The 11,776-nt window shown below is 31.7% G+C and overlaps 3 protein-coding genes across 3 annotated transcripts; 2 read left to right on the top strand and 1 right to left on the bottom strand.

The window, feature by feature from the left end:
- Window positions 1–7,660: 7,660 nt before the first annotated feature.
- On the top strand, window positions 7,661–9,205 carry BDZ83DRAFT_273451 (concanavalin A-like lectin/glucanase domain-containing protein). Its single transcript, XM_060502075.1, has 2 exons — window positions 7,661–7,894; window positions 7,962–9,205. The coding sequence occupies exons 1-2, from the start codon at window positions 7,759–7,761 to the stop codon at window positions 8,852–8,854; spliced, it is 1,029 nt and encodes a 342-aa protein (XP_060366218.1). The 5' UTR covers window positions 7,661–7,758; the 3' UTR covers window positions 8,855–9,205.
- Window positions 9,206–9,561: 356 nt separating this feature from the next.
- BDZ83DRAFT_751195 (NADH-ubiquinone oxidoreductase 21 kDa subunit) lies at window positions 9,562–10,332 on the bottom strand (the record flags this gene model as incomplete). Its single annotated transcript, XM_060514024.1, has 4 exons — window positions 9,562–9,845; window positions 9,926–10,131; window positions 10,195–10,211; window positions 10,273–10,332. 4 exons carry the CDS (start codon window positions 10,330–10,332, stop codon window positions 9,562–9,564), a joined length of 567 nt encoding a protein of 188 aa, XP_060366217.1.
- A 370-nt stretch (window positions 10,333–10,702) lies between these two features.
- Window positions 10,703–11,628, top strand: BDZ83DRAFT_751194 (replication fork protection component Swi3-domain-containing protein; the record flags this gene model as incomplete). The annotated part of the gene is made up of 3 exons (XM_060514023.1): window positions 10,703–10,908; window positions 10,961–11,036; window positions 11,095–11,628. 3 exons carry the CDS (start codon window positions 10,703–10,705, stop codon window positions 11,626–11,628), a joined length of 816 nt encoding a protein of 271 aa, XP_060366216.1.
- Between the last annotated feature and the right edge of the window lie 148 nt (window positions 11,629–11,776).

The following is an 11,776-nucleotide window of genomic DNA, read 5'->3' as shown; positions in this document are numbered from 1 at the left end:
ACTTTATTTATATTATTTTAATTTTAAAATATTTTATAGAATAGAATTAAATTAATAAATTTATAATAAAGAACTAATAGTTATTATCGAAGCGTTTTAAAAATAGAGATTATAGTTATTTAGAACTAAATACGAAGTTATAGTCTATATAAACTATAAAAACTTTATAAACTTTATAATAAGAACTCGCTCTATTTAATTTATTATTTATTTAGGTTTTTATTTATTTAAATATAATTTCCGAATTATTTATTAAAAAGGTTTAAAAATAATAAAATAAATATTTTTAATAAAAGACTAAATTATAAAGTTATAGTCCCTAAAGAAATATAAATTATTTTTAAATAAAAAAAAGATAATAGCCTTATACTAACTATAAAGCTTTTTATAATAACTAAAAGGATTAATATTAGCTTAACTAAAAAAATAACCCCTAAGCTTATTATAAAAATTTATAATATGCCTATATATAGTTATTAAAGAATTATTAAAATATAAAAACGGATTTAATAATATTATAATAAATCCGCTATATATATTAAAATTATAAAAGTAATTAAAGATTATATAACTTATAAAAAAGTAAAAATAGCCTATATAAGCCCTATAGCGAGCTATAACTATTACTATTATTAATAGAAATATAGTAATTAATTTTATAAGACTTTATTATCAAATTATTAAAGTCTAAAGAACTATTTATAAATATATAGTATAATAGTATTTTAGTTTTAATTAACTGACTTATTAAGTTCGTTTACTTTATATTTTATAAAGAAGCTAGTAACGTAAAGGAGTTAATATATACGTTTTTTAAAATCGTTATTATTAATTATAGTATATTAAAAAAACAGTATTTAATAGAGGCTCTCTATTTATTTTAAAGTTTTAGAGATCTTTAATTTTATAATTTAATATAGATTATAAACTATTAACTTCTTTTTATTTATAAACCGATAGTTAATAAAAAGAATTAATTAGATTTTCGAGATATACTTCCGTTATTATATAAACTATAATTAAAATAACTAAGTAGTATTATTATTAATAGTTTAATTTATATATAATAATATAGTTAAGTTTTGCTATTAGGGTAGTAACCTACTTTTATATAGTCTATATAACTAACTAGAGGCTATAAAATCTTAGCGCACTTTCCCTAACCTACCCTCTATATTTACTGTGCGGGCTTGAGCTTAAAATATTTATTTTTTAAGTATATATTCCTATTTCGACTTTTAATTACCCTATTTCTATTTATTTATTTTTATTTCTATTTACTTACCTATTTATTTACTTATTTTAACTTACTTTAACTTATTTCTATTTATAACATAATTATTATTTCTATTTCTAACCTCTATTACTATATCGTTGCCGTTACGTAGTTAATTAATAATAAATTTATTATAACTTTTAACGTTAAAAGTTAATTTAAAAAGCTCTCGTAATATTATTAATATTTTTCTATATATTAAAAACCCTTTAAAAAACCGCGTACCCGTTAATTTAATTAATAACTTTATAACCGACCTTTAATTATTTATTTATAACTACGGCTTTATAATTATTTATTATAATAAATCTAACTACGTTAATAATAAAGCTATATATTATACTTTATAATATAACTATAATACTATCTATTAAACCCGTACTATTAACTTTTATTAATTAAAAATATAAAAGGTTAGCTACTTTTAATAAAGTATAGCTATTATTTATATTTAAAATAAAAAGAAATAAACGTCTAGAATTAAAATAAAAGATTATAACTACGGCCTATCCCTTTATTCATTAATCTACCCTATCTATTACTAACTTTTTATTAACTAAACCGCTTTTATTAATAATTTATTAAAATATAATACTATTAAGCTTTATAAAATTTCTTTAATAATTTATAACTATATACTTAACGTACTATTATATTTTAAATAAAAAGACGTTTATAATAAATAATAAAAATAGCGGCTCGAGCGTTTTGCTAATAAAACCCTTACCTAAGCAGTCTTTTATAATATTTAGATCTATAACCTCTATTACCGCGTTTTATAAAATAAAAAAGACCCCGACGTACCCGAGGCTATACTATAGACCTATTTATAATATAAAATAATATAAAAGCGCTTTTTATAAATACTTAGCTTTAATAATATACATAAAATTAATAAATTTAAAATACCTCTTTTTTAAGTTATTAAAACTAAGGATATTAGCTCGCTATTTAATTATATTTTTATTATTATTTTATTAAAACGCTACAAATCGTATAACTTCTTTATATAATCTTTTAATACTATTTAATAAAAAGTAGGTACCTAAGTACTATATATAGCTATTATTAATTTTAAAAATACCCTAAGCTTAGCCCTATTCGAGGTCCTATTTACTATTTAACTCTAATTTTTCATTTTTTATATTAATATAAATATAGACCTTAACGTTAAATATAAATAGCTAAATAATAATATTATAAAAATTTAAAATAAGTTTAAAGTTAATAAAAAAAAGGAATCTATTAAAGCTTTTACGCTAATTTATAAAGAATAAAAAGCCGCTATAGCCGCCCTTTTTTATAACTTTTAAACTATAATACTTAATAAAATCTTATATATTAATAAATCTTTTACTATTTAATAACTCGAGGCTACTAAGTTTAAATATATATTTATAAACTTCTATCAATTATAAATATACGTACTCTATATAGATTTAAAAAATAACTTTAATACTACTTAAAATAAATTTAAAACGGATTTCGCTAACTAAACTCTACCTCTTTTATACTTAGTTAATATATATATCCCCCTCTATTATTAATAAACTTAATACTTTATTAACGAGTATAAAAACTTTAATATATATATAAACTTACTTACCGAGACCGTTTATAAAGACTTAAAGTTTTATGTTATTATTAACTATATAAACCTTTATACTGTTTTATAAATAATCGACGAGATACTAGCTAATAAAAAAAGGGGGTATATCGAGGCTATTATTATTCTAAAATCTCGTACTTACTATAAATATTTCCGCTAGCTATAGTTTAATAATATAACTAAATAAATAGAATATAAAGCTCTAGATTTTATAGTTTATTAATACTAAATTACTTTTATTATAATATTATTATTTAATAACGAGAACCCGTTTAATCTTTAACTTTATTATAAATATTTTATAAACTAATATAAACTTCCCTCTAACTATAAAATCCTCGAGATCTTAAAAATAACTAGAGGTTAGTTAATAAAATATAATATTTATTTATATTAATAGTTCGAGTAGCCCTTAATATATCGATCTATCCTATTTATAAAATATATATTAACCTCTTTAAAATTTTAATAATACTTTAATATAAATTAAAGATCCCTATATTATAACTAGTCTATATAAGCGGTTACGTAACTAAAAAATTTAAATTTAATATTTATACCCGTAAATAATATTTTATTATTAAGTAACCTTTTATTAAATAGTTTACTATTATTAAATAAATAGTTTAAACCGTTTTATAAAGCTACGAACTTAGCCCCGTAGTTAATAAAAATAGGTATTTATTATAACCGGTTAATATTTAAATATAATATAGAGGACGAATTAATAATAAAGTTATTATAAAAGACTATTTAAGATTATATTATAATTAAAGGAGACGTCTCGACGTTAACGAAATATAATAAACGTTACATTAAATAGCCGCTAATATTTATAATATTAAAAAATCTCTAACCCGGTTAATTAACTAATAAAAGGCTATAATTAAAAATAGTTTTAATAATTTTAAAAAAAAATCGAGATTTAACGAGATTTTTTAATTACTATAATAAAAACTAAAATAATTTTTAAATTATATTATTTTATATAAATAGCTAGAAATAGTCTAAGTACTTAAATAAAGTATAAAATAATTATATTAATTACGGCTAATATAAGACGCGCAGGCTAATAAAAAAACTTTAATAATCTAGACGCTTTAATTAATTAAAAAAGCGGGTTATTACTTTAATAGCTAAACAGTACTACCCTAATAGCAAAACTTATATAGTTAGTAAAAGTATAAAAAAATCCCCGTTTTATTTTAATTATAGATTTTAGTTGATAATATATAAAGAAGTATAATAAGGACTATAAACTATAAAAACTATAATAAACATAATAAAACTTAAAGAACTTTAAAAAAAAGTATTTTTAAACCTCGAATTTCTATATTAATATATATAAAAAAACGTAAATAGATTAAAGATTAAAGGACTAATTTTAAAAAAGAGGGATAGTATTTATCTTTTTTATTATAATATTAAAACGAAATAACTAAGTAATAAATTAAATTATAAAAAACTTAGACCTTTTAAAATTATTAAGAAAATCTTATTTATTAATTACGAGCTAAGACTTTTAAATATAATAAAATATTATCTAGTCTTTTATATTTTATTTCTCGAACTAGTACTTAAGGGTTTATATATAAAAAATTATATTATTATAGAAATAAACGAACTAAAATATAAAGTTAAAAGAATTATTAATTATAGAATTAAAAAAGAAATATAAGAATTCTTAATTAAATAAAAGAACTATAAATATAAAGAAAATATATAAAAACTTATTATAAATTTTTAGAACTCCTAATAGCTTTTTAAAGAATATTAAAATTAAAATTAAAATTGAAACTCTTAGTTATTATAACGTCCTAATTAATTATATTAAAAATATTATTAACTTATACTTTATAAGCTATTAAAAAAGTACTTTTAATATTTTTAAAACATTCTTCTAATATAATATAACTTTTTTTAAAAACTATTCTCTTTTATAAATAGAAACGTTTTAATTTAAATAACGATTTATTTAACTTAGTTTAAGCCTTTTAATAAACCTTAGCTTTTTTTTATAACTCTATAGCTCTCTTTTAAAATTATAACTCTTCTATTTTCTTTTTATAATTAAAACGATTAAATTTTAATACTAAGCGATTAACTATATTTAATTAATTAAACTTAATAAATAAAAATTATAATATTTATAAATATAAATAGTATTAATAGAAATATTATAAAAAATACTTTAATAATAGTATATACTATAAATATTAAAATTAAAAAAACTAAATATTAAACGTTTTATAAATAATAATTTAAATAAAATATAATTTCTATACTTTTATTAAAAGAACGAATGATATATAATAATTTATAACGAAACGTAGCTATTTAAAACTTTAATTTTTTAATTTAATTTAATATTATATTAATATATTCTTAAATAAAAATATTTAATAATTCTTTAACTTAAAAATAGATAACCTATTTATAAACTTAAAGGACTAGACTTTTAAAAAGAGGAACTAATATTATAATTTAATATATATAATAAGGCTAGGGCCTGTCCTATAGAACTTATAATAGCTACTATATTATATATATATAAATAACGGACTTAGAACGACTCTTTTTAAATTAAAAGAACTATAAATAAATTATATAATTATAATTATATAATAAAATAAAAAATAGACATTTATAAATAAATAGGACGTATAATTATAATTAAATAAAATAAATAACCGTTTAATAAATAATTAAATAATAATAAATAGAGATATTATAAAGGATATATTTAAAAATAAAATTTATATATAATATAAATTTAAACCTAGTTTAAAAATAGACTTTTTATAGCTTTTTTAATAATTAACTTAATATTAAATTTTATAATTACTTTTAATTATTTTTATTAAAAACCCTTTTTAATAAAACTATAATTAATTATTAAAGCCTTATTTATTTTACGATTTATAGATATAGCTTTAAAGAAGCTATATATAACTATAATACTATTTATTTAGCTTTTATAGCCTTAACTTTTATTAATATATTTATTATAATTAGCTAGCTATAATATTAATTAATATACGTCGCTAATTAATAAAGTACGTTATATTTTTTATTATAAAAAGAACCCTCGATTAATTAAATTAATAACCTATTTAAAATTTACCTCCTCTTTTACTATAGTTATTTTTATTAAATTTAATTACCTTTTATTTTATATAATATATTCTTATAAAAGTAAATTTATTTTACCTTATTATTTGCCTTATTCTCTATATTACGTAAGCATATTATATATTATATTGATCTATAGTTTCTATAGATTATTATAAGTATTGATTATATAAGTAATACTGCTTATATAAGCTTACGTGAGCTATAGAAAGTACTGGAAGGTAACGGAATGCTTTAGAATTCTCTCGAAGTAGTATTACGTACTACGATTACGCATTTACTTACGTATATGCTTATTAACTATATTATAATTAATAAGTAATAGAATATTCTAGTAGGATGTTTTTATACCTATATAAAGGCGTCTTTTTACTTACCTAGACCTTTCGTTAAGTAAGCAACTTCTTATATAGTAATCTAACTATATTACTCTTTTTAAATTTATAAACCTTAGTTATTACGCTTATTACCCCTTATATTCATATATTCTTGTTTCTATATAAATATTCACTTTAGTTATTCTTTTATAAGAATAACCCTTATAACCTCGTTATAAGCTACCGTGCTAGATATATTTAATATATTAATAATAAAAAGTTAATGTAAGAATTTTAAAAATAAAAATAGCTCTTTATATAAATATTTTTAAGTCTTTTTAAATAGTTTAAACAGTAAAAATAACTCGGGTTTTAATTAAAAAGGATTATATTTTTATATATAAAAAAAAGGTATTTTAAAAATAAAGAGGGTAAAATTAAAAGGACGTACGTTGCTCGTTATAATACGTCGCTCGCTATATAAGTACGTTATATATTTCTTAAAATGATAACTAGAGTTTATTTAATATTTATATTATTAACTTATTAAATAGGTAAACAGCTCTTATTATATTGGCTAGCTATATATAACTAGCGGGCGCCTCTGTTGTGCTCTCAAGCTACCTTAGTAAGCGCGGCGTCGGCGGGTGGTCAAAGTTGGCCGGTTAATTCTTATTGCCATAGAAGCGAGTACCTCAAATCAATACACATATGTCAAATACTAATCTTTGCAATATAGCATGAAAGCAGCCTTGCCATAGGCGGTAAATAATGGCATAGCTGCCATTTCGATACCTCCTCCTCTGTCATGACGTGCCATATCGCGCCTACCCTGTCTTGAACAGTCTTACCCACAGGCAAAACATGGCCCCACTGGCCAAGGACAATGGTGGAGAAAGCTAAGAATAGGGGCTTCCTCTCTCTCCAATCCTCAAATTTGAAGCGGCATAGCTCGCACCCGTCAGCCAGGTTTTGGGCCTCGCAGGCGATCATTGTTGTTTCATTGGTTGATATTTTACTGGCTGGTGGTTCATCACTAATGTCTGGGCGTACCGGTATTATCGCTTGGACGCCCTCGTATGAGAGCGGGACCGCAAGAGGCGGAGGGGCGATGTGTGGCTCAGAGTGGTGTTTTTGTCTTACGCCTAGGCTCGCTCAGGCAACGGCATTTCGTTCTGGGGAACCTTTGAATCTCACTCCCTCATCTTCCAACTCGTTTAGAAGCTGATTTTCAGCGTCATTTGCTTTCTGCGCTCGTGCACAGTGATTTCTTAATATCACCATGACTGGCTGAAAAATTTCCATTCACTCTCGTTTTGTATACTCCATGCCTTTTTCCCGGTGAACTATCACCCGACTCATTCGTTACTTGCGCTCCGGCGCCCTGCTTCGACAAAGGACAGACACGGAATAATTGGGCAACCATGGCATTTGCATTTTTTTCGACCTTAGGGCTCCTGGCTACATTTCAATTGCCTGGACTCGTAGCTGCGGAATCACAAAATATCGACCTCTGTGGTCAGTCAGACTGGTGGAACTCTACTGAAGTTCCGTATTCATGTGTGTAGCTTTCCGAATCGACGCAGTTGTTTTCATACCCATGGCCACTGACTGACAAGCGCGGCAGTTAATAATAATGCCTGGGGAAACGACAGCTCGGGCTACCAATGTATGGCCGTCCATGATAATGGCCGGAGCTTCAGTGTCTCCTACAAATGGACCGGGGATGCATCTCTTGTCAAAGGCTACCCGTACATGAAGGCCCATCCAACCAGGCTCCCTGTCCAGCTATGGAACGTCACTCAACTACAGGTGACTGGCAATTGGCAGACTTTTGTTGTTGGCAAGGAAAAGGCCAGTGCTGAGCAGCAGGCTCAGGCCTTCGATGATGTTTCGCTCTACGCCAATGTTGCTGTGGACATGTTCCTGTCCGATAACAAGGAAAACTCAACCATGGTCGGCGCCCCCATTGAAATCATGATTTGGCCCTGGTGGACGCCAACTGTAAAGCCACTAGGATGGGCTGAGTCCACTCCCGACAAAGACACCGTCACCATCGACGGCACCCCTTTCTCATTATACCATGGCTGGAATGATGGGGGACAGCATGTTTTTTCATGGTTGGCTCGCACCAACCTCACCAAGACCGATGCCGACTACGGACCTTTGCTCACCTACATCTGGAAGAAGGGTATGCTGTCAGGCGCAATATGGCTAGGGCAACTCGAGCTGGGCACCGAAATCAAACACGCCGCAGGCGACATGCACTTTGAAGCCAGCAACTACACCTTGAAGGTTGTTAGGCAAGGAGACCCAGAAGACAAGGCGACCTCAACTTCTATAACTCGATCCAGTACCAGCCAGACCGCGGCGACGAAGACAGTGATGACGACAGCCGCAGCCGAAGCCGCCACCACTTCCGCGCCGTCTCCTACCAGCACTAATGCCGCATCTACTTCATTGCTTACAGAGCTGTCAACAGTTTGGTGGTTCTCACTCGTCACAGTTTTGTTGTGTTAACATAACTGGCTGTTGGATATGTGTAAAGACGTTCGGGGACGAATTGCTATGGGAGTTTGTGTATTCTAATCAAGTATGTTTTAATCGAAGGTCAACTTTCATCCACAGGGAAACCAGGCCTTGAGCGACGAAAAGGTGCTCAGGCTTCGCTCCGGGGCCCAGCATTCAGTGGCGGATCGATCAAGAACGGGGGCTTCTGGTCTGATCTGCTGGAAAAAAGTGCCGGTGCTACCCCGCCGAAGTACTTGTGTTGGCTTAGATCAAGACTGTGTACGAACAGTCTCTATATCAGCTTTTCTGCATTAAGCAATATAGAACGAAGCCAGCGAAGAAAAATTGATTGGTTGGACGTGTTCTAGGCGGTATCAAGCTGTCCTAGTAGCTTTTATGCCCTATACTTCACTCTGAGCCATACGGCGTAGTTATAGATGTGTTATTAGGTTCATGACCATGGGTAGACTTGTTGGAAGGCATGATGGCGATGCTTGAGACACGATGCTAGGTCACTCGCAAATGTTGCAACGACATTGGTGCAGATACACGCCTCTTCCCCGCAATGGCAGGTCGATCTGGAAGGCATCATAGGCTTAAAGGAAATTCAGAGAGTGTTCAGCGTAATTGCTGAAATGCCCCTCCAAGGCCATCAGTTGTTTGCCCAAGCTATAATACACACTCGTTTGAACCCATATAATCACAATTGAATGATATCATGGGCTAGCCTTTTGTGTACGCTCAGCTTCCAGCTCCCTCTCAGCCTGCTGATAGTACTTGGCGGTATCAACACCATGTTGATTGTGGTTGACAAAGTTGAACCAAGGAATAACACCCATGAACAAGGCCGAATATCTAGATTGTCGCGCAGCGACGCCTTGCAAGTGAGGGGTCAATCTGCTCTCTCCGTAAAGCGGCTCGCCGGCCTTGACCTTGGAAACCATTTCCTTCATGTCCAGCTCAACTTCGCGAGCGTTCTCGGTGGCCCCGTAAAATCGCACTGTAAGCCGACCTCGTTAGCATTCTGCCCCTCTTGCAGCTTCCTTCATCCCCAAAGGTCGCCCGGATACACATCCTTACAGCTAGAGCGCTGGTAAAAGTATAGGAAACCACCAGCGACACCAATGGCTCCAGCCAGACGTAAAGCCTGAGCCATACCTCCCTTGCCAACGTGGGAAGGAGCAAACTTCTCCAGGGTGAGGAGAGCGCCGGGGCCAAAGGCGGCAGCTACGGCACCATGGAGGTAATCCGAAGGCCTGGCATAGCCGACAACTCTTTTGAAGTGGCTGTAGTCGTTCTCTGTTAGCTTCTGATCCTATGGAGGCTGCGGCGGGCGGGTCAGGGCATACGGGTCGTTATCGATGAGCTTTGCGAAGAAAGAGATATGTCAGCTCGTATTTGCCTTCAGTTATACAGCAAGGTCTTACCGGGTAATCACTCCTCACGACCTTGGTCGGTGTGAAAGTCTGCACTTGTGCGGTAGCCATTGTAGCGGACGGCAATGCGTAGTCCGATTGCGTCGATGAAGGCCGATAGCTCTGTGTTCTCAGCGGTCAATTCAGATGTCGAATTGGATATGAGCGGACGCTGATTGGGGCCAAGCCACCACAGTAGCCTGAGGCAGCACACAGTTCCAAGCACAGACCAGTATAGGTGTGGCTTTGCACACAAGTGGCACATGGACCACCTGCCCTATAGTGGCGGGCCCCTGGAGGACCGAGCTGCGCCGACGCGTCGTTTAATTGAAGACGCGACTCCTAGTGACATTCCGCGTTTCTTGGAATGCATAAGAAGGTATCGACTCTTCTTGAGCAGATCTCTCACAACTACGACGAAGCGAATAGGGCAACTCGAGTGATGACTTCTAGAACCGTACCCGAATATGACGATCTCGACGTGTACAACGTTGATGACGACTTCGACGACCCTTTCAAATCCCCACCACCCGGGGCCAAAGATGGGAGCACGAACAAAAGAAAGCAGGCCGAAGCCTTGGGCCTTGATGAGGAGGTTGAGGTGGCTAAAAGAGTGCGGGTGCCACGCGTAAAGCTGGACGAAGCTCGGTTGGTAACTCATGTGCTCGATACCACTCTACGGGTTACTGATCTTTGACAGGCTACTGTCAGACAACGGGATACCTAAACTTCGAAAACGCGCTGGTAACCTCAAGTTCAAGGGCAAAGGGCACGAGGTAGGCCCGTTCCGCCTTCTGCTGCGAATTATATTCCTTGCTGAGACGATATTTCTAGTTCTCCGATGCAGCGCGTCTTCTATCATTTTACCAACTTTGGCTCGACGACCTCTTTCCCAAGGCCAAGTTCCTCGACGCTCTGAGCATGGTTGAAAAAGCCGGCCACAAGAGGCAGATTGGACTCAAGCGCATGGAGTGGATCAACGAGGGTAAGCCCAAGCCGTGGGATGCAAACGAGGATAGAATAGAAGATACGGTGGAAGGGGCATCAGAGCAGAGACCCGAACCCTCCACAGCACCAGTTTCGGCAATTGTCCGTCCACAACAAAACCCGGAAACACCAGAACGTGGAGGCAAACTGGATGCAGAAGACATATATGATTCGACACTGTTGGCTAGGAAGCAGGATAAGGAAGTGTCCTCCTTACAGCCTGAGGAACCCGACGACGACGATCTTGACGCGCTCATGGCTGAAGCGGATGCAGCAACACACGCACAAGCACCAAAACCCCAGGAGCACACCGGCAAGTCAGCAGGGGAAGAATTCGCAGATGAAGAAGCCGCTATGGCTGAGATGGACGGGCTTTGGTGACAGGACCAATTCGCAGCAAGAATGGCTGTATGGGCGACGATAATGTTAGCACAAGAATGGGTTGCCCGCATGATGGTTGGCGTTGGGTCATCCAATTCTAGATTTACGGCAAGTACCATCTCGGTTGTCCCGTGTTGATCGGTCTTCT

Source organism: Colletotrichum acutatum (assembly GCF_030867785.1).
Source record: "Colletotrichum acutatum strain CBS 112980 chromosome Unknown BDZ83scaffold_35, whole genome shotgun sequence".
Lineage (NCBI taxonomy): Eukaryota > Fungi > Ascomycota > Sordariomycetes > Glomerellales > Glomerellaceae > Colletotrichum > Colletotrichum acutatum.
Note: the sequence above shows the minus strand (reverse complement) of the source record. Positions and strands in the feature narration are given on the sequence as shown.

Excerpts from the sequence above, each read along its gene's own strand:
- BDZ83DRAFT_273451 (XM_060502075.1), top strand. The coding sequence starts at position 7,759 with ATGGCATTTGCATTTTTTTCGACCTTAGGGCTCCTGGCTACATTTCAA. Across the intron at positions 7,895-7,961 it reads TACTGAAGTTCCGTATTCAT|TTAATAATAATGCCTGGGGA; the intron begins GTGTGTAGCTTT and ends CAAGCGCGGCAG.